We start from the raw sequence: 22,762 nt of genomic DNA on the forward strand, positions 1-22,762 counted from the left end.
ATAAACTCACTCCCACCCATTCCAGCAAAACTCTCAGGAAAGACTGACCTCAGAAAAAATAAGAAAGCCACACGATACCAAGCATTAGTGGGGCCATGGAGGGGAGGAGACACGAGCTCACTGCCCATGGAGTTGCCCTGGGCAACTTGGAAACTTTATGAGACACTGTCTCAAACTCAAACCTAAAAAGGGCTGGAGATGTAGTTCAGTGCAAAGGCTCCTGGGGTTCAATACCCAGTACTGAGGAAAAAAATTGAGTAAAAACATGTAAGAGAGTAAACACGAGTCATAATAGCATGTTCTCGTCCCCTTAAAACACAGCCCCCAGAGACCGCCATGGATTTTACCAGGATAAGTGCACAACTGAAAACACACAGCAAACACTGGACGCCTGTGCTTATGAACAGAAGGGGAACGGAGCGGGGTCAGTGACAGACAGAGGGTAACAAAGTGAGGGCCCAGAAGTGTGAGCGGTTCCGCAGGAGACAGACCCTGTGCTGTAAGTGCTGCTCCTGCTGAATGGCTGTAAAAGCCAACACTTAGAGGAGTGATTTGTCCAAGGGTTCCCAGCCCTCAGTCGCAGGAAGGATTCGAGAAGTCACGTGAGGTGGTGTGGTGCCCACCAAGGCCAGGACGTCAGCTGCCTCACCTGGCCCAGACACCCGGATGTGGGCTGGGTGGGGCTGTGGTGAGAAGGGTGAGGGTAGATGCACAGGAGCACCGCACCTGAACTTGGCCCCTCATGGTGCTCCTCAGAGGTAGCCGGGGCTTCTCTTGGCACGCAGGCCCTCCTGGGCTCAGGCTGAGTGGGGCAGCAAGGTCTGGGGGTGGAACGGAGCCCCCCAGGCCCTCGATGGCTGGCACCTGAGTCTCACTGCCCTCCCCCATGTCCCCTCTCCCCTGATGGCCCCTCATCTGTGCCCACTGCCTCCTCCTCCTCCTCCTCCTCCTCCTCCTCCTCCTCCTCCTCCTCCTCTCTGTGGCACCTTCCCAGCAAAGACTCCCACTGCTACGGCACCCAAGCCCCAGACTCCTGGAACAAGCTGTGCCTGGCGACTCTGCTGGACACCGAGGTGTCCAACCCCATGGAATACGACTTCGACTTCCAGCTGGAGATCCGTGGGCCATGTCTTCTTGCAGGTGACGGGGAGCTGCCCAGATTGGGAGGTGGTGGGGAAGGAGCCCCAGAGTGGAGAGGGCTGCAGGAGGGGGAGGCAAGGGAGGGCAAGGGAGCCCACTGGCCCAGACAAGCGGAAGCAGCAGAGCTGTAGGAGCCCCCACTGACGCTCCTACAAGCAGCCCATGACTGAGCCCCTTCCTGGCACAACTGTCAAGGCCACCGTACTCCAGCGCTTTTTACCAGGAAATATCCCTCAGGAAATCGTGACTCTGCGACCTCTCCTAGTGGCCGATGCCATAAATATCCGCCCTGGTTCTCCCCTGAGGAGCTTTCTAACACTGCAGCATCGCCACCACCCCAGAGATTTTGGGGCTGTGCGCTAGGCCCAAACATTTAAAAACTCCTCAGGTGATTCTGACACAGCCAGGGCTGAGAACCCTCACACTGATGCCTCTGTCCCCCCAACCCATCCCAGGTTTTAAAGGACTCTAGGACGTGGCTTCTTACCAGCATGCATCCATTCCAGCGCATGACACACTCACGGAACACCAAAAAGCAACCGCCCATGGAGCATTGAGCTCTGTCTGCTTGGTCACATGCTGGGTGCTTTATGTGCCCTGAAAGGAGGCAGTTCCTGCAGTCGGACCCTGCAGTCAGGGCAGGAAGAGCCATTAGACACCAGTGATCTAAGCCCAAGGTGTGCAGGTGCGGACGTCGTGGAGTCCAGCCCATGGCCACATAGCACCCCAGGAACCTCTGATGGGGCTGGCGTGTCAGTCGTGTCAGTCACCTTTAGTGTGGGCCTTCGTACCCTCCTCCCTCTCCTGGGGCTCCTGAGACTCCAGCCCACTCCCTGCCTTTCTGTGTCGCTCAGGGGTAGAGAGTCCCACACATGAAATCCGCGCAGACGCTGCCCCATCTGCACGCTCAGCCAAAAGCATCATCATCACCTTGGCCAACAAGCACACCTTCGACAGGCCCGTGGAGATCCTCATCCACCCCAGCGGTATGGCGCCCCACACCGAGGGAGGGCCCTGGCCAGAGCAAGGGTCAGGTAGTGCCGGGCAGACAGGAGGAGACTAACCACTTGCCACCTGGGAACCACAGCTATACCTGCTTAGATCAAGTGTCCCTTAATCTGATTCCAGCTCCAGATGCCCAGGGTCTCAACTGCATACTGGGCCACTTGCCCCTGCTGAGCTGACCAGAGGTTCTTGGAAACTCTAAGCTCAGAGAGACCTGGCAGCTCTGTGTCTTCAAGGAGAAACTCTTGTCTTCTCAAGAATTCAGAGACTGTCAGGAGCTAAAAAGACCCAAGAGCTCTTTGGCCTGGTTTCAGTTCCGCTTTACACATGGGTAAACTGAGGCTCGGACAGGGCAGTGAGTGGGTCATTCATGGGCCTTAGGTTTTCCTGGCTAAGGGGTCTTCCTCCTGCCCCATACCGCTTCTGGCAGCCCCTTTCCAACTAGAACCCTGCCCCCGTGAAGACCTTACCCCTAAACCCCTGGGATCCCCCTCACAACCTGGACAAGTGCTAAAAGTTGGTCTCGTCTGGCAGAGCCTCACATGCCACATGTCCTGGTGGAGGAAGGGGACATGACCCTGGCAGAGTTTGACCAATACTTGAAGAGGAGAACAGACTTCATTAAAGGCACAAAGAAGGACAGCAGTGTGGAAAGGAAGGTGAGCCACTGCGGTGGAGCTGGGGCGGCGCTGGAAGCTTGGAGCATCCGAGCACTGAGTCTGCCGTGGGGACTGAGGTCACACAGCAAGCTGGGGGCAGATTTTGGACAAGAAGCGTTTCCTTCCCAGGACCAGGGCCCTGCAGGGCGGGTGGAAATGCACTTCCAGATGCAACTGTCAGCCTGTAATCCCAGCAGTCTAGGAGGCTGAGACAGAAGGGTAGAAAGTCTGAGCCCAACCTGAGCACTATAGAAACTTAGAGGAGGACACTCAAAACAAAAAAAATACAAATAAAAAGGGCTGGGGATGTAGCTCAATGAGAAGGCCCTGTTCAATTCCCGGCACTGGGGAAAAAAACTAAAAGCAGCAGTTAACCTGTCAATCCTCTGCCTGCAGCCAGGTCCCCTTCTCCTAGCACACCCAGGTGCCTAAATCAGACAAAGGCGCAACTAGTGGCAGAAATAGCCCTGGCCTTCTCCAAGCAACCCTTCCCCTACCCCTGGGTGCCCTCCCAGCTCTCTCTTTGCTTCCTGGGCCTCCATCTTCTCATTCTTGCTATTACATAAAGGCAAAAGCGTAAAGGAGCTTAAGAGAGCTCCTTTCTCACTGCCTTTCTGTACCTCATCCATGAAGCTAAGGGTAAGCAGCTCTGGTGGGAAGGAGAGGCAGGGAGAGCGGCAGGAGGGTGAGCCACAAGTTGCATCCACCCCAGCGGTATGGCGGCCCCTCTCCATCTTATCCCCTCCTGCCCTGCACACTGAGCAGCATCCTGAATGCCAAGGTGAAAAATGATGGGCCCCCCATCGTGGACATAAAGATAACTGAGGCTTAGCACTCAAAAACAAGTGAGCTGGAGGAAGAGGAGGTTTTCTGTCTCAGGGAATTAGATTTGGTGGTAGTGAGGTCTAGGAAGCAGATTCAACCATGTGGGGGGCAGATTAGCTGGACTTAGCCCTTCCGGTTCCCTACTGGCCTGGCTGGCATAGGCACTTAGCAAGGAGGGAAGGGGCCAGGAAAGCGTGGACTGCTCACTGCTTGTAATGTCCCCATTGTTAGAGTCCCCCCAAACATCTGCTCACGCAAATGAATCAGTTGAGAAAAGCTGGAGCCAGGTTCTCAGAGTGGGGGTGGCAATTTCAGGAGTACCACTGAGCTCTAGAAAGCGCAGCACGCAGTAGTCGGGGGTGGGGGTGGGGATGGACAATGGGTCTCGCAGTTCTGAGGCTGGCTGTCTACCCTGGGGCTGCTGCAGCCAATGAGAATTAATTTGCCACCTTGGTTTGGTTATGCAAATGCCCTGTATTCTCAAGAGTGCCGGGGTTGACAGTGATCAACCTGCAGCTGCTAAGAAGTGATGAGTTCATTGTAATTGGACAATGACAGCTTGAGGAGACAGCAGAGAATCCTGAGTCGTGGCACCCACTCGTCCCTCTGCCCAGCAGTAGTCGGTTCCCGGAGGCGACTCCTTCCACTGGCAGATGTGGTTGTTGCTGCCTTGGGCTCTGTCGTCAAAAGAGGCAGGCCGGACAGCGGCTTTTGACAAAGGGGCTCCGTGTGGGAGAAAAGGTGACATCCACAAGAAGGAGGGAAGCCAGGTTGTGGACAAACAGAGGATGAAGATCACTCAGGAAACAGGGGAAGGATAAGCTGTCAGGGACTGTGATCTAGCAGAGAGAGAATAGATAACACAAAGGGATACACCATGTGCAGGAGACAGAGACAGAAAACAGAGAAGAGAACGGAAAAAAGCCACCAAATATGCACACCTGCATCCACGGCAGACCAACGTGATCCACACAGATTCATCCTCTCACTCAATCAAGAGACACTAAGTGTCCAAGGCACCGATCTAGACACCAGAGGGACGACCCTGAAAATGACACATTCCTGGCCTTCTTGGAGCTTGTGTTCTAGGAGAGGGAGACAGACAAAAGGTAAACACATGAGCATGATCAGCTTGGAGAGGTGCAGCAGGAACAAAGCCTGATGATACGATAATGAAAGACAGGTGCCAGGTGTGTAGCGGGTGTCTGAGCATGAGACCTGGCGGATGGTGAAGAGCCCACCTTGAGCAGGACGGGCAGAGAGAGTGCAACACATACAGAGGACCGGAGCAGGTTAATGGTGAGCTATGTAGCAAACAGAATGGAGGCTATGTTGGTAGAAATGAAACGGACCAGCGGGCAGGTGTCAGGCCAGTGAGGGCCCCATCGACCACGGTGTACAATGTGAGGGGAGCTGTTGCATATGCAAGAGAATGCGGAGGATGACCGCCCTGGCTACTCTACACAAAATGGACCACAGGGAGGTAAAAGTGGGGAAAGGGACCAGTGTGAGGTGACTGCAAAGAGACTAAGGTGAAACCTGTCTTCAGGTAGCATGGGAGCTAGAGGGGAGGAAGAGGTGCAAGCAAGGCTCTGCTTTCATGATGAGATGTGCCAGAGCTCCAAGGCAAACAACAGCATCCAAAGCCTCTGCCAGCCAGCAGGCTGCCCAAGTGGGCACTTAACCCATTCTGTGAGGTAGGCGCTCTTGTTCTGTGAGGATGCACACTTTCCGTAGATGAGGAAGGTAAGTGAGTAGGACCTCCCACAAGATTTGGGAAGGGTTCTCGTACAGCTAAAATTTGAAGGATAAGTAACAATTTATCAGCGGGAAAAAAATTAGTGAATCAAGGAAACTAAGTTGACTACCATGATGGGTCAAAGAGTGGTTTATGCACTGGATCGAAAAGTGGAAGAGTCCATTATTCAACTAAGGGGGTCCACTCATGTTCATAAACTCTGTTCTCATAGTCGCCCTGAAAAGTAGATGTGTTTGCCCCATTTCACAAAGGAAGAAACATCAGAGGAGGGAGTTTCTCACCTTCACACAGTTGGACAGGGACGGAGCTGAGATTTCAGGCCCAGGTCTTACTGCCTGCAAAGCCCAGGCTTACTGCTGCAGCCTGTGAACGACCCAGACAGAGGGGCCCAGGTCAGCTGGTCTGCAGGTCTTTGGTGCAGAGTACACGTAAGATCTAGATGATACTTGGTGAGCAATGGGGGACCAGTGTGTGTCCACAGAGGGATCTCAGGACCCCATGATCACCCAAATCAGAGGGTTTTCTCTTCCCCTCCAGACAGAAATCATCCGGAAACGCCTCCACAAAGACATTCCCCACCATTCAGTCATCATGCTCAACTTCTGCCCTAACCTCCAGTCTGTGCGGCCAAACCTGAGAAAGACCCACGGGGAGTTCATCTTCCTCATCGACAGGAGCAGCAGCATGAGTGGGACCAGCATCCGCTGTGTCAAGGTACCCGCAACAGAGGCCCTTCCCCGGGGACCCAGGTTCCAGGGTAAATCAGCTGTGCTTCCCAGACCTGGATCCTCAATACTTTCTATTCCAAGAAACAACTTTAAAAAAAAAATACACACACACACACACACACACACACACACACACACACATACACACACCCAAACTCAATTTGATCCCCAAATAAAACCCTTAAGTGTTGTGAGCAGAGGCAGGACAGTTGTCCGCTGGAGTCACAAATGAAGTTACTAATAGCTGTCTTTGGCATTCTACAAATTTCTGTTGCACGCCTGCTCTGGCTAAAGCACCTCACTTGTGCTGAGCGGGAAGGGGTGCGGAGAAGAGGGGGAGGAAACAAACACTTGCTGAGGGTCTGCTATGTACAGGTACTGTGCAGTCCATTTAATGCGCAGCTTGGCACTGAATCCAGACAATAATCCCAGGCTGGTCCTGGTGTCACCATTTACCGCAAGGCAAAACTGATTGTGCGAGTCACCATCATCTACCCAAAGTCACCCAGTTAGTGGTCTGTGATTAAACCCGTTGTCTATCTGACTCTCCCCCAGTTGGCATCACGGATTCATTTCACATGCCGCTGCCATCAAGGAATGGGTAGAATGCAGGGGAAAGGACTAGCTCTTCTTTTTCTCAGATACCTAGGATGCTGCCTTCAAGCACCTTATAGTCAAGTGAGGGACACAGGCAGAATGCCTGCAATTTAATCTCCCTGCTAAGGAGAGCTCAGCAGAAGTGTAAAAGAAAGGGCGACAGAACCTCCCCGCCATTCAGAAGTGTTCCCTCTCCCACGGGAGAGTCTTCATTTTGATTATGGCATTATCCAATACTCCCTTGTATCTTGGCTTCTGAATGTGTCTATCTTCCCATCCGGAGTTATGAAATAATTAACAGAATGAACCATATATTTCTCATCTCTCTCTCCCCATGGGGTCTAGCTCTGTGTTTATGTATAGGAAGCCTTCAGTCTGTTTAGTGGGTACAGGGTAGTTCAAGAGAACAAGAGATGAAGCAACAAGAAGATAGTGGGATTCTTCTGTCACCTGAAAATTTGTCCATCTCCCCTCGTTTGTCCTTGGAGCCAGCTCTCATTTCCAGGGCAACAGGCTCAGCAAGGAGAGGAGGGGTTAGGTAACATCTGTGAGCCCAGCTACCTCCTTAACTTTGCCATAATTGAAGCATGACGAGAAATCATAGAAGAGAACCAAGGTCCAACTTGAGGCATCTTGATGCCCGAGTGTAGGAAGGGCTGGTTGTACCTTCCCCGTACCCTGCCCGCCACCAAAGTCAAGAATAAGGATGGTGGGGAGCTGTCCGTGGTGACAGAGTGCTGAATCGAGCTCCGGGCCGTTCCATAGCTACACTGATTTGTGAGGCATTTCCTTAGTTACATTAGGACATCGTAGGATTACAAACCTAAAACAGTCCTTTGGGGGCATTTCATCCATGTTCTCTTCATTTACTAGCTAAGGAAACTGAACACAGTGCTAGTGAGGGAGCCCCTGCTTTCTAGATCTTGGCCTCAGTGCTCATTTTCCTTCCTTGCTTAAGGGGGAAGTTGTGCATTTGCTTCCATTTATAAAAGCTCTCTTCTCTGATGATGTCATTTCTACTGCATGGCACAGTAGCAAAAGCAGTGCCTGGGGTCTAGGATCGATTCTGCCACTGAACTGCTATGTGGCTTTGGACAAATTGATTCCCAATTCTGGCTTTCATCTGTCCTTTTGGCAAAATGAAAAGGAAAGATTAATTCAGGGAGAGCCTGTCTCTCCACTCCCCTCTCCCTAGCCCAGGCCGATATCAACAATTTATCATGACTTTTTTTTTCCTGCTAAGCTTGGACTCAGTTTCCCTGTAGCCTCCTCATTCCAGTGTTCCAGGCGATTACTGTCAGCTGAATAGAACTGGTTTAGGAGTGGAAATCCATTCCTTGAACTAAAGCTCTTTCCCATCTTTGCACCCTAGAATTCTCGAACAAGGACTTTCTCTAGCTCACCTTTCAGCCCCCTTTCCCCTTGGAGTCACCTTTGCTTTTTCTCCAGTTCAGCTCACTGAGCTCAAGGTCATCCTCCACAAATGGCTTTGCGTGGCTACAACCCGTCGGCTAAATGTGACCCTTCAGAGAAAGGCATAGACAGTGCTCAGACCACACACCTCTTTCTTGGCAGACAATACTGGAACTGGGGGGTTGCTTGGGCCATTCATTGCAGTCCATTGTATTGAGGTTTTAGAAGAAACTAGGCTTAGGGAGGAGGGAGAGAATATAAATCCAAACAGCCCATGCCAAAGAGGAAAGTTCGGCCAATTTAATTTCCTGCAGCTGGTCTCATTCTTCAGCTGCCATTTGCTGCCAAAAACATGGCTTTAAAAATTCTAATAGGTGTGAGCAGAGACCATCTGAATGGATCGGCAGAGTCTCCTGCTAGCAGGAATATACATTTACGGCTAATGAAAAAAGCAGATATTGACTTCTTTTGCAGAGACACAAAATATATTGACACAAGCAATGAAGACAGACAGAGAGGACGTGCATGGGAATGTTTAACGTTAGTGTTTGCAGAGGGGGATGAGAAGAGGGGATGCAGGGCCAGGGAGCGGGAAGGTTGTATGGTGTGAAAGCTGCCAGAATCCATTGGCAGCTGTTCGCGTCTAGATTTCGGAGGATGACAGTTTGTTTCCCTGAAGACATGCTGAGATCCCTGGGGTGCCATCAGTAAACTATGTGGAGGTGAAGGGGAGATGTCTAGTTCCAAGCTCTGTGCAAAGGCAGAGCTGGAGTGAATAAAGACTTCAGAGTCATATTTGAAAGCCAAGGTCATCTTCTTAGGTTTGATGATCTGATGCAATTCTTCAACCTTCCTGAGCCTCGGTTTCTTCATCTGTAAAATAGAGTTGTTAACACTAGTACCTATCTCCTTACTGGATGTGTATTTTGTTTTAGGCTGGGACTCAAAGGGCTGACATACTTAGCCCAAGGTCAAGTCAGTAATGGTAAAGGTAGTACTCCCACTCAGATAGGTTGGACTTTAAACTGTATCAGGTTAACCGCTCTGCTAAAACACAATCCGAGATCAAATGTAATCACTTCAGTGCTCGGTACAGTGATTGGCACAGGTTAAGGGCTTGATATCTATCATTGTATTGAATCACTGTCAGCCTCAGTTTTGCTTCTGCTATCAGCCCATCACCTTCTTTGTCATTCTTTTTTCAACATACCTTCGTTGAGGTCCTCTGCTGGTGTCTAGTTACGTAGGTTAAGACTCGGGAGCGTTCGTAGATATCAAAGGCAACGTGACACACGTTTCAATCCTGGATCCATTATTTACTACCTGGATGCTCACTAACAAGTCACTTTAGCTCTCTGTGCCTCAGTCTTGTCTTCTATATAATGGGGATAATAAATGCACCTTGCATGTTTTGTTGTTGTTGTTGTTGTTTGTCTGTTTTGTTTTGTTTTTTTGTACTGGGGATCGAACTCTGGCCCTTGTGCTTGCAAGGCAGGTGGCAGAACCACTGAGTTAAATCCCTGGCCCTGCCTGCCTCACATGTGGTGGCATAGAAAATACAGCCCTTGCATTCAACAAATATGAGCTAAAGAGACTGTTCCAAGGATTCCATCACTGGTTAGTGATAGCTCAATTCTGATCCCAAGGCCCTGCATGGGAACCAGAAGCCACTCCGTCAACAGTGTGACCTGGACCAGCCACTTTCCTCACCTAGATATCATTTTGGCTTTGAAAGAAGAGAGCGGGTGTTCCCTCCTCTTCTTGCCTCACGGGGTCAGCAAGGGGTGAAATAGAACTGGCCAGCCACTGCGGAGTGGCATTGAGAAATCAAACCTGCTACATGGCTGAGAGGCTTTGTGATAATGACTCTGATCCAGCCTCTGGTCAGAATCCAGTTTCGTGATGTGAAAGAAAAGGAGGTGCTGGGTGCAGACAGCAGCTGATGGACCCCCTTAAAGGTGGCTCGTAAGTGGGGGTGACAGTACTGGTGTGTGGTGGCTGGGGCCTCCGCCGGAACCTAAAACCCCTTTCCCTTCCACCAGGACGCCATGCTGGTGGCCCTTAAGAGCCTCATGCCAACTTGCCTCTTCAACGTCATTGGATTTGGATCCACATTTAAAACCCTCTTCCCTTCCAGCCAGACCTACAGTGAGGTAAGAACGGGTCAAATCTGGGACCAGAGAGGTGACTGGTGGTAAGGAGCAGGGGGGAGGAGGGAAAATCAGGGAAGCAGTAACTCTGGGACTGGCCTCAGGAGCTCCTGACCCATAGAGAGCCCAGGTCACGTCCGAGGGCAGAAAACCAAAGAGAAGCCATCTCTGCTTACGCAATTCCTGACATTCCGGCCTTCTGACATCTTCCCCGTTTCGTACAGTAATACACTGGGCTGGGGATGGGAGTGCGCGGAGACGAGGCATGAGGAGAGGGCAGGGAGGAGACAAGTCTGTGGTCCGTCCCCTCGAAGCTTCAGTCTCGCGGGGATGAGGGACTCCTGCAAGGTGGCGCTAAGGACGCGGAGGGAGCAGGGCTGGGGACGGGTGGCCGAAGGGCTGTGGAAGCATCTACGGGTCGAACCCACGAGGCTCAAGCTCCCGCTGGAACAAGGGGGCTGTGGCCCTGCGAGCACGCTCGAAACCGGAGCACCCTACCTAGGCTTGCGGGGAAAGGATGGAGGTGGAAAGGAGGAAGGGAGGCGGGGAGGAGAGGGTGGAGGGAGGGACTTGTTAGCTACTCCTCTACTAAAAGTAATTTTGTGAGTTTGTTCCAATACATAAATAAATAATACGTGTTGATCTGTCTCATAATTTTTAATCTAGATAAAAAAGAAACAATTTTAAATCTCCTATGATTACATCAGTCGGGGAGAGATAAAGAAGAAAAAGTACTGAGAAGAGCTTAGTATAAATCCTTCCAGATCTTGTTCTGTGCATTTACACACATTTTCAATCAAGGTAGGATTAGGCATTACATACTGTTCCTTCCATAAGCTACTTTCCAAGCTATCATGAGCACAGTTTCATTCCAGAAAGTATTAATTTATAATATAATTGCAAAAGCTGCCTCGTATTCTACCATACAGATAGACTGGGACTTATTTTACGAAGCCCTAGAGTTAGGCACTTAACTTGTTTCCACTTTTCCCCATTTAGTTATCTTTGTTTTGTAGATTTTTTTTTCATGCATCCTTAATTTTTCCCTTGGTATACATTTTAGTCTGTCTTGCTGGTTCAAAAGCTACATATAATCGACAGACTTTTGATCTAGGCCATTACTTATCAGTCCCTTCCAAGCCTAGATGTCAGATGTCAGAAGACCATCTTCCTTAGCCAAGGGCAGGAAGATACACATCAGGAGGAAATAACTCTTTTTTTTTTTTTTTTTTTTTTTTGGTATTGGGAATCGAAGGAGGAAACAACTCTTGTTACAATGACATCCACCCAGTGCCAATAATCCTTGGCCAATTAGGTCCCCAAGTGATAGTCCAGGACAGAGAAAATCTGAAGCCCAAATTGGGGAAGCAATTTCTGCACAGTGTCCTAGGAAATCAGTGCCAGAGTCAGGTTCAGGACACAAGTATTATGTTTCCCAGCCAGTGTTCTTTCTCCACATCACCTGGCTCCCTCCTCAGAAAAGGGAACGTCAGGGCTGGGGATTTAGCTCAGTGGTTCTGGTGCCCACCTCATAAGTGCAAGGGCCTGAGTTTGATCCCCAGTGTTAACAAAAAAAAAAAAAGAGAGAGAGAGAGAGAGAGAGAGAATGTCATTTGTGCTGAGGAATTAAAGGCTTAATTTGCCGCCTTTTCCAGAGGTGCTCCTATTTTAGAGAGAAAGGACAATGTTGAGTCCCTACACCACAAATGGTAGCATTTCAGGCATCAGTGGGGAGTGAGTTACCCCAAAAAACCAGCCACCTAATTCTTCCCGCAGATGGAACAGGAATGAGGCTGAACTGAGAGCCAGGGAAACAAAGAGCTCATCCTCAGGGTGGTGTGCAATCCTCGTGCCACAGGGCGACCCTAGGCACTGTCTACCTCTCTCACAACCCTTCCCTACAGGAGAGTTTGGCCGTGGCCTGTGACAACATCCAGAGAATTCGGGCTGACATGGGTGGCACCAACATCTTTTCCCCTCTCAAGTGGATCGTCCGGCAGCCAGTGCACCAGGGCCACCCACGGCTCCTCTTCCTGATCACAGATGGTGCCATCAGCAACACCGGGAAGGTTCTGGAGCTGCTACGGAACCACGCCTTCTCCACCAGGTCAGGCCAGGCTGGAGGGAGTCTGGGGCCCTGTTATTCCGAGCTGCCCTGGGGCTGGGGGGGACCAGAACCAGAGCAAAGTGTGCCAAATGATACAGGGGAAGGACAGGGCCCAATGTTCCCAGGGTGTTGTGCCTTCCAGGATGGTGTGGACTGATTTCCAAGTTTGCCTCTTGCCCGCAAAAGTTCAGGATGGGGGAGTCGCCCATACTGCTGCCAGGAAATCCCAAAGAGCGGCGGCGTAGGAAGAGGCTGCCCTGACTCTGTGCTTTCTGGGAATGTATGCGTATGTGTGCCCACAGGGGGCGCTCCTTCCGTCTCCCTGTCCTGCCTAAAGCAGGTCCAGTTCTAAGCCAGCTCTGGTACTGCAGGCTTTGTCTCTTTACCCTCTCGAGTGGGCAAAGATGCAGAGGGGCTGTCGAGTAGCACCGTCTGTGTCCCTGTCCCTCAGGTGCTACAGCTTTGGAATTGGACCCAGTGTCTGCCACCGACTGGTCAAAGGGCTGGCATCTGTGTCCAAGGGCAGCGCTGAGTTCCTCATGGAAGGGGAGCGGCTGCAACCCAAGGTAGGCAGAAGGACCTCCCAGTCTCTTCCAGGGCTGGAGCCGCTGAGCCCCAGTCAAGTCAGAGAGCAGCTCAGTGGCAGAAGTGCTATTTCAACCAAAATCTGAGCTCTCCCCTCGGCTACTCTGAACCCCAGTGGGAATCAGAGAGGTGGCGGCCACACAGCAAGCAACCCTTAGAGCAGCCCCAAGACACTGATCTCCTGCTCTGCAGCCCCTGCGTCATAGGTTCCACCCACCTTCATAGCTATAGGTCTGTGTTCGAGGTCATTACGGGCCACCCTCCGTGTGATGACAAATAGTGGCTCAGAAGAATCTAAAAGGCCCACACACCAGTCTTCTCTCTCTTCCAGCACATTTGGCACATTCGGCACCCAACCCTTAGAAAATCCAGGCCCTCGCAGAACTCGGAATAGAGCAGAGAGGTTATTGGGAAGCAGCATCTGTGAAAAACAGAAGAGGAGGAAACAATAATGGGAAATCTTCCCACCGAAAGGCAGATCTGACACTTGTGAAAGGAAAGGAGGAAGCAGATTGGGCAGGGAGCTTCTGACTGAAATTCTCTGCCACAGCCTTGACAAACCCAATGGGGAACCCTGGAGCAGAGCTTGCCCACTTGAGTGTCCACATTGGGTTGTATGACTGTGCGCTACAATCACTGTCGTGCTCGATCCCTGGCAGAGGGCTCCCGGGGGGAGGCATGATGTTGGCTGAAAAGCTAGGGCACTGCATCCCCACAGCCAAAAGGCATGGTCCTTCTTGAAGGGAGAATTGAGAGAATATTCATTGTCACCATGATCCCCAATCCTTTTCTCTAAGTCTGCCATATGTCCAAAGAAATAGAAGGGGTGCCAACCCACAGCCGCCATTTGTTGAACACCTGTCCTGTGGCAGGCACTTCATGCCCAACATCTCATACAATCCTCCAATACACCTGTTGTGCCCAGATCGCAATATCCCCAAAGACCACCAAGGAGTCAAGTCCGATGCAACCACACGAGGAGTTTATGGCAAGCTCGAGCCTGGACCCTTGTACCTCACCGACCAAGCGGATCAGAAACGAGAGCCCTGACTCACTTTCAAAGCATGATTATATAGGGCTTGGGAGGCTTAAAATCTATTTCTTTCCTATTGGTGCTTTATCTTACTCTCTATTGCTACTGATATTGCTGGGGTTCTTACAAGAACAGGAGGGCAAAAGCAGAAAATAAAGAGAGGGACAGGTTCAGCGGGGGTCAGTGTGTTCTTTTTCCAAAGAACGTCCTGTGTGGTTAAACAGTTAGGCAGACTCTCCATGCTTGGCAAAGCATGTGGCTTCCTTGCTCCATCTATTTCCAGCTTATCTTATTTTGCAAACTTAAGCAACTATCCGGGAGGGGATACGTTCACTCTTGGGTCAGAACAGGAGGAACAGAAAAACAGGTAGGAGCTATACAAAATGCAGTTTCTATTGCTTTCTTATTTTAAGCAAAAGGGCAAAGAGGGAGCCCTCTTTAGTCAGGAGATTCAGCCCTTACAACACCTTCTCACTTTAACAGAAGGGGAAGTAAGGGCCAGAGAAGCAAATTGGATTGCTAAGGTCACTGTCCTATGATATGACCCAAACTTTCTCTATGTCCTTGAACTAAAAGGCCATTCTTTGGGCCTCAAATCTTCTCCTTTATAAAATGTTCAGCTTGGAGGAGATGACAGCAGAGATCCATTCCAACTCTGGCATTGCAGGAGTTCAAGACACCATGGCTGAGGAATGAACCCAAGATGTGTTACTCTCCCTCCCTGCTCGTACCCACAGTATTTATACCCCTCCTCTGTATCCCTGCTTACACATCCCCCAACTTATGTTCTGACCCTGCCCGCCAGATGGTCAAATCCTTGAAGAAGGCCATGGCCCCAGTCCTGAGTGATGTGACTGTGGAGTGGGTCTTCCCCGAGACCACTGAGGTCCTGATCTCACCTGTCAACACCAGCACACTCTTCCCTGGCGAACGACTGGTGGGGTATGGCGTTGTGTGCGATGCCTCCTTGTACATCTCAAATCCCAGATCTGTAAGTATTCTCGAAATTCCAGGGGCCAGTGGAGTCCAGAACCCATGTCCACAAACCACGCTTCACTGGAATTCTATTTGTGGCAGCTAGGACCTGATCGGAATTGCATTTATAATTGTAGATATAGTTGTAGAGGGCTTGGCGGAAAAATGGAAAGAGCAAATGCCATAGTGGATATCAGTTGGCCAGCAATGAGCATTTGGTAGCGACACTCTTACGTGAATGTCGCCATCTCAAAGTGTGATTCTGAAGAGCTCTTGCAGAAGAATCACTTGGGGAACTTGTCTCAAATGCAGAGCCCATAGCTCCAACCCAGGTCTAATGAGTAAGAATCCCTGAAGATAATCTCAGGAATCTGCCTTTTATATAATCTCCCCTAAGTGACACGACACACACTCCAGCTCAAGGACAACTGCACTCAGGTTTCCTTCTCAGAATACTCTTGTCACCCTGTATCTCTTTAGAATTTTTTTACTTGATGAATAAATCCTGTGTATTTGGGGTCACGAGTGGGATAAAAGTAAGAATTTCTCAAAGGAAGGTAAAATGCATGTTAAATGTGAACAATTGCCTGGGGAGCTTTGTTCTTACCCACTTTTTAGTGAGCTTCTCCATTCTCTCTTATAGAATTTCTCATCTTATTTTGTTTCAAGGAGTCACAAACTCACTGCCTAGAGTGATTGGGCAGCTATGAAGAGGACTTATTGGAAAAATAAAAAGAGCAAATGCCATGGTGGATATCAATCATCCCTGAGCTCATAGCCGGAGAGGCCGTAAGGAGAAGTAGGAATAAGGCAAACTGGACAGCACACCCTAGGTCAGGCGGCCCCTACTCAGCTCTAGCAAACCGGTGCCATGCAGGAATGTGTGTCGTGTGTTAAGTGCACCTTCCAAGAGAAATTTGAATTTTCTATAAATCTGTTGACTTTTTTTCATGTTATAGAATTTCTTAAGAGCTGTGATCGGGGTTCTGTCATTGAGGTCAGGTCCTCAACAAACCCTCCCACTAGAATGAGCAAGACACAGGCACAGAATCCATTCTCCTTCTCTTACTCCTGAGATTGGAATAATGTTCTTCTGCCACTTGTGAAGACGTTGGACAAACAGCACTTTCCTATTCTGTTCGTATCAACATGACTTACCACAAACCACCCGGGAAGCAACCAAGAAATAATGAAATTAAAAATATGAAAACCTTTCAACCCAATAATGCCACTCCTGCTCTGAGAATTTGGCTTGGTGGTGCCGCTGCCTAGCTGGCAAGTGCAAGGTCCTGAGTTCAATCCTTGGTACTACTACTACTACTACTATTAATAATAATAATAATGACACTCCTAGGAATCTAACCAGAAAAATAAAATATATTTTGTTTACATAATGTACTTACAGCCAAAGATTTTATGGTCTCAAAAATGAATGGCCACAAAGCAGACAATTAACAATAAGGGATAGTGGGATAGTGCAGCCTTGAATGTTAAAGAGGATGCAGGATTTCCAAAATGGTTTTAAGTCAAAGTTTAAGATACTGATAGATGTAAGTAGTTCTTTGAAACAAAAATGATCTCCAAAATTATGCATGCAGATAATTTATGTATAATAAATATTTTTACACATCTATTTCTACTTGTGTTTATGTCCTGAGTGGTCCATTTGGTTCATTTTAGTAACCTATCTGGAGACAGGAATGACATTTAGAATTGTACTTTTTTAAAATGTTAATGAAGGAAAGCAGTCATTTAAAATACAAACTTTATAGACGATATGAAAAGATAATTTTTTACCATCTCTTGAACACAAGTCTACCTAGCTCCCGAAGCAAACACTCTCCCGTTCTTCTTGTTCTTCAAGCCCCTCACTGCCCCATGAAGTCCTCCCTAACGTCAGTCCTCACGCCCAGCCCTCTTCTCTTCTCCCTCCAGGACAACAGACGAAGGTACAGCACGCAGCACTCTCAGGAGTCTGGCAGCTCCGTCTTCTACCACTCCCAGGATGAGGGAGTTGACCCAGACAGTGGAAACGGGGCCAAGAGCACGGGGGCGCCCTTCAGCCTGGGGCAGGCCAAGGACGCCTGGCCATTCGGTGGAGACTCCAGGACCCATCACGGTAGGTCCTCTATGCTTTCTGCCCTGCTCCCTTCTGCAGAGGGGCCGTACTGATTGCTACCTTATTCTGAGTTGTTACCATGTGCCCAGAACTTAACCATGGCCATGAATGGTTAGCAGCTCCAGGAGGGAGCACCAGTATGTCTATTTTGCAGAGGAGGAAACTGAGATTTGGAGTATTTAAGCAACACTGTTAAATTATTGGAGCTTGAAAGAGGTAGATGAGTACAGAAAGACAGTCGAGGCCTTGTTTTGCTCCGGTGCCTATTCATGGTGTGTATTTCCATTCCAAGGCCATTTACCCGGCTAGGTACTGAGTGCAGTGTGTGACACAAAGATGACTCACACCTAGCATCTGCCCTTCAGGTGCTCTCCGTCTGGTTAGACACAACTGACCTTAACTCTGATAGGAGCCAAGTGGCAGAGGCCACAACTAGGAGACTCTTAGGAAGAGAAAAACTGAACCAACACTTCACCTAGGGACTGGTGGAGGGGAGCTTCTGGGCCTCAGAAAGGGTCTGGGTAAAAGTGTGGAAGTGTGACACTTAGAAAGCACACCCGAGTGTCCACTTGTCTAGCTTGTTTGGCATACGCTGTGCCTTTAGAAGGGGACACAAGGGAAAGCTGCTGGGAAGAAGATGGAGGTCAGATAAGGTGAGGTTCCGACGCTGACACATTCCAGCTGGCACTCAGTGAGAAACTTAGGCTGTGCCCAAGCAGGAAGGAGGTGTGCAAGCCCTTCTCCTTCCCTGGTGGCTTCCTGCTCACCTCCCCTGCCCAGGTCCGGACCTTTCCCAGCGACGGAGGGCATACAGCACTAACCAGATCACCCACCACAAGCCATGCCCAAGGGCCACCACCGCCAGTGAACCCACAGTATCTTCTGGGAGATACCCACTGCGAAAAGCCAAGTTGCAAGACCTCACCAACCAGATCAGCCTGGATGGCCAGCAGTGGCGGATTGATTTACAGGTATCCAAGGAGGGCAGGCTGGAGAGGAGCCAGGGGAGGTCATGGCCAGGGGAGAGTTGTGTCCTGTGCCTTAACCCTAAGGTTGAGTCTGCCCATCACTTACATAGATGAGTGCTAGGTAGAACACGGAGTCCACACCTTCCTGCCCCACCCTTTAGGGTGTCAGTTTCCCTCCAAAGTGTATTTATGAATTACCTACCAAGAACAGGTAGCCACTAGTCTAGGAAAGTGAGCCAGTCCCTCCCTCCTCCCTTCTCTGACCCTCATCTGCCCAATCTCATTGATGCCTTCCTAATCCAGATACTGGTTAATGAGAGCCCTGATTCCCTGCCCACAGCACTTCCCCTTCGGCACTCAGCCTCCATATCTACTGTGTCATTCAATTTTACAGCACCCCTGGGAGAGAAGAGAGTTTGGGGCCAGCCACCCCCACTCAGTCACTCAATACCCATGTAGACACTGAGGGCTACAGAGGTGAAGCAACTGACCCAGGGCCGCACAGCCAGGCAGGGAACTACCACCCAGGACCATCTGCCTTGCTTCCACCTCTGTCACCCTGCTTCTCCTGTATGTCTCAGCAAAGAGAATTGGAGAGTCGGAACCATAGCAGGAAGGATCACCAGGGTCCCTAGACCGGGGCTGCTCAGCCTCAGCACCACTGCGGGAATAATTCTTTGCTGGAGCAAGGGAGACTGCCTATCGGAGGTCGATAATAATAATAGACCCAGTCATGACAACCAAAAATGCCTCAGCCACTGCCACATGTCCTGGGCAGGGAAGCGAAAGCATCCAGTTGAGAATCACTGTGAGAAACAGCTTGTGGCCAACCCATTTTCTGCAGCATGGGGTTTAAGTAGGGTTTTCCTGAGTCCATAAATGCAGCCCTTCTCTCTCCCTGCTGGCCCTGCCCACTCCCAGCCACCACCCCATCCTTCCTGCCTCTACATACACAGGCTACATGCTGACGCCTTGTCCTGGAGGCTCTTGTCTGTGCTCAGCCAGGGCCCGCTAGACGAAATCAGAAGGCATCGGCCTTGGAGTCGGGCACTCTTCTCATGCATGGTCCTGAACCCCTCTTGGCCCCAGATGTCCCACCTGTGAGATGGGGAGAACAGCTCATGTGAACGGCTGGGGCCGCTGACCATCCACAGATGTTGAGTGGGAGCCAATTCTAAGTGGAGGACTCTTCCAGGCAATGGCCCAGTGCCTGACACATAGTAGGTGCCCTTCAGTGGCATTTCTACTTGGCAAGAAGATGGGCAGGGTGGCTTCCTTTCCTTCACCCTACTTGTTCCTTAGCTATTCTGGCCCGTCTCTGCTCATCTCTTCCCCGACCCCTGCCTGTGTACCTAGCCTCTTTCCCAATTTGATTCTCCCCAACACACTTAGATGTACACACACACACACACACACACACACACACACACACACACCAACACAACTTCCTGCAGCCCTTAGCTGGGTGAAGGGCTGGATCTCAGATTTATCTGTTGTCATAGAAACTGTAGCAGCTTGCAGCCTTTCATCTCTTGGACCCAGTGTAGGAGATGGTGAGTTGAGGGCAGGGGTGAGGGGAATCCCAGCCTCTGAGGTAGAAGGGAGTGGAGATTAAGGAATCCAGCTAGGTTCCCATGAGCAGGAAGCAGCTCCTGCAGAGGCCATTCTGAGTGCCCAGTCTCCTTCTTATCAAACACACATTTGTCCATCCCTAGCACCTCAGGCCCAGAGACAAGAAGGCAGCCCCATTTAATGGAAAGGACTCCCTCCCAGTAACTCCTTGGTAGGAATGCAAAAGCCCCCATAGTTAACTGTCGGCCTAAAAACTTCTGTTACACCTAGTAAGTGCCTTTGCTTCTCCTCCCTGCCCCCACCAAGGGACGTATGTGAGCTTAGAAGCTTGAAATTAATTTCAATTTACTTAGTATTCTTCATTTACAAAAGTAATAAATACTCAACGTTTGCAATGAAAACCCTCCAACAGCCAAGTTGGGCATTAGGTACAGGTAGAAGTCCCCCTCCCCTATGCCAAGACCCATTTGATTTTGAGTGTTTCTTTCTAGAAATATTGCACATAGACATATGCACTGTGTTACACACACATATATTTTAATAATTACATAATCTGCTCTGAAGCTTACTTTTAATGTCTTTTAATTCACTTTTTATATATAGCAACATTACTCTCTGGGGTGAAGAATTCCGTGAGATGCCTAAGTAGTCTTATAACCTCCACGATTAAGTACAGAACTAAAAAGATTTAATTTTGAAAAATAAACTGTATATTAGATATTTTCCCATAATGATATGAAGAAACCTCTCTTGGTTCAGCATTGTGTGGTATTCTACGACATGGACGTACCATAATTTATTCACCCTCCCCCTACTGATGGATATGGAAATAGCTTTCAGAGTTTTACCTTCCAAAGCAATACTGCAATAAATAGACAGTGCTTACACATATATGCATGCACCCTCGTGGATTTCTACAGGATTGTATTCCTACCGATGGAATCACTGGGTCAAAAGATGTGTGTGTTTTTATGGTTGTAGATAACACATTGCTAAATCTTTCTCTCACGAGTGTATGCCCATTTGCATTTAAACCTAAAGTCCATGAGTGATCCTGTTCACATTGGGTGTCATCAGTTGTCTGATGATAGAAAAAAATGTAACTTGTTTTAAATTTTCCTTGCTCTGATTTTTCATGAATCTGCCCATTTTTAAGTTTATTTAATATTTTTGCTATAAACTGCTTCCGAATGCCCTTAACTCTTTATTCTCTGAAGTTTATCCTTTTCCTCCATGCTTATAAGAGCATTTTCCTACAAAAAAAATCTTTGACATGTATGTTGCAAATATATCTCCCAGTTTAGCCCTTGCTTTTTATACCAGCACAAGAATAGACAGATTAAATCAACAAAATAGCACAGAAAGTCCATAAGTAAAGCCAAGTGTGCGTAAAAGCTTCATTGGACTAGAAGTGGAGGACTAGTAAGCCATTCTAATTCAGTGGATAAATTGTATTCTTTAACAATGTGATTTGTATCACTTGGAAAATCAAGGAAAAGCTGGTTCCTATCTCTTTGCAGTAAAATAAATTTCATGTGAATCAAACACTTAACTACACAAACAAAAATAAAATCACAAAAATTCTAGAATATATTTGAGTGGGAAAGACCTTTTAAACAAACATATGGAAAGACATAAGGAAAAGGTTGATAATTTTAACCACACACAAAAAGTTTTAAATCTTATGCCAAAAAAGTAGATTTAGAATTTTCCATGGTTTGTGTGATTTTCCATGGTCTCTGTTATGGTTTAGGGTCCATCCATGGCTTGGGATTATTCTTGCTGATGTTGCTCATGGGTCAAAGAGACAAGGTCATTAGTTCCTGGGTCCTAGGGGGACGGTTCCCCAGCCGACACTGTGGTGCCCAGGAAAGACCTACAGCTGGGGACAGAAGGCTCCACAGGCTCTGCCGCTGCCACCTCCACCTCCTCCTCCTCCTTTCTCTTCCTGCTATTCCTCTTTCTTGCACCCCTAGCCCTTGATGAACAGTGGCCAGGACCTGAGCCAGTGCCCCAAACTGCACGGCCCAGGGGCCCGAAGGCCCTCCCTGCTGCCTCAAGGCTGCCAGCCCTTCCTCCCCTCCGGCCAGGAGACCCCGGTCTGGAGCTCCAGGAGGGAGCTGGATCCCGGATCCAGCCTGAAATCTGCCCTGGACAGCCACAGCTCTGGGGATCTGGGTAAGTGTCCAAAGGTGTGACAGCTTATTAGAGACAGTGAGAAATCCTTCACTGTGGCCCATCTTCAGATGACAGACCCAGATGGCCAATGCCTGGTGCTCCCTTCAGGGTCTGCTTTGGGCCACCCTGCCCTGGGGACCATGCCAACCCCATTGTCCCCACTGAACCCGGCCCGTGGACTGCCTAAGAGGCTATAGCTGCATTCTCTGCCCAGCCCATCCTATAAGCACAGCATGGCCCCACTGGTTTCCTGGAGGTGGATCTGTCCATCTCTTGGGACAAGTCACAAAGCTGCCTCAGGAAAGGAGTTGTTTCCCTGGGGAGGGGGATGGGCTAGGGTTGTTTAGGGTCCACTGCGCCCTCGGAAGGGATGATGAACTGGAGGGAGGGGGTCTGTCTCCGCCCTCGCACTCGGGGCTCAACTCTCTTGGCCCTCGGCCCACAGAACCGTCAGCCTTGGAGACCGAGACATCTTCGGACTGGGAGCCCGCAGCTGAGTCCGAGGAGGGGGCCAGTCCTGGCAGGCGGACCACCACCCCAGGCCCGGTGCTGGGCAAGGCCCTGGTCAAAGGCCTACGCGACGGGCACTGCGTGCAGTGGGAGGTGAGCTTTGAGATGGGGCCTCCCGGCCCGGAGCCGGACTCCGTGCGGGACGCCGACCTGTGGAGTGAGACCTTCCACCATCTGGCGGCCCGCGCTGTCATCCGCGACTTTGAGCAGCTGGCTGGGCGCGAGGACGAGATCGAGCAAGGTGAGGCCTCAGGCTGGGCGCGGACCCAAGCCGACCCATAACCCGCCGCTCTCCTCTCCCCATCTGGGCTCCGGCTGCCTTCTCAGTCCCTGGCGCCCCTCCCACGGCTCCCGCCCCGGAGATCGGGGCCTTCTCAGTCCGCCCTGTCCTCTGGCCTCCTGGCTCCTCGTTCCGGGCCCTGGGAGTCTCCGACCCCAT

At 50.0% G+C, this 22,762-nt stretch overlaps 1 protein-coding gene across 5 annotated transcripts in view; it reads left to right on the plus strand.

The window, feature by feature from the left end:
- Positions 1–22,762, plus strand: part of Vwa5b1 (von Willebrand factor A domain containing 5B1) — a 52,989-nt gene that overhangs the window by 20,260 nt on the left and 9,967 nt on the right. For 4 of the 5 annotated variants that reach the window (XM_033767658.1, XM_033767659.1, XM_010625784.2 and 1 more), the window contains 12 exons: positions 995–1,140; positions 1,995–2,126; positions 2,680–2,804; positions 5,926–6,102; positions 10,169–10,279; positions 12,181–12,383; positions 12,835–12,949; positions 14,807–14,992; positions 16,912–17,095; positions 17,876–18,066; positions 21,612–21,813; positions 22,259–22,564. In XM_033767658.1, the coding sequence (XP_033623549.1) occupies positions 995–1,140; positions 1,995–2,126; positions 2,680–2,804; positions 5,926–6,102; positions 10,169–10,279; positions 12,181–12,383; positions 12,835–12,949; positions 14,807–14,992; positions 16,912–17,095; positions 17,876–18,066; positions 21,612–21,813; positions 22,259–22,564 (2,078 nt within the window). Of the gene's footprint in view, positions 1–994; positions 1,141–1,617; positions 1,826–1,994; positions 2,127–2,679; positions 2,805–5,925; positions 6,103–10,168; positions 10,280–12,180; positions 12,384–12,834; positions 12,950–14,806; positions 14,993–16,911; positions 17,096–17,875; positions 18,067–21,611; positions 21,814–22,258; positions 22,565–22,762 lie in introns of those variants that run through there. The other variant, XM_010625786.2, reaches the window with a different exon arrangement.

This window comes from Fukomys damarensis, unplaced genomic scaffold (genome assembly GCF_012274545.1).
Source record: "Fukomys damarensis isolate Sample0158 unplaced genomic scaffold, DMR_v1.0_HiC HiC_scaffold_23, whole genome shotgun sequence".
Taxonomy (NCBI): Eukaryota; Metazoa; Chordata; class Mammalia; order Rodentia; family Bathyergidae; genus Fukomys; species Fukomys damarensis.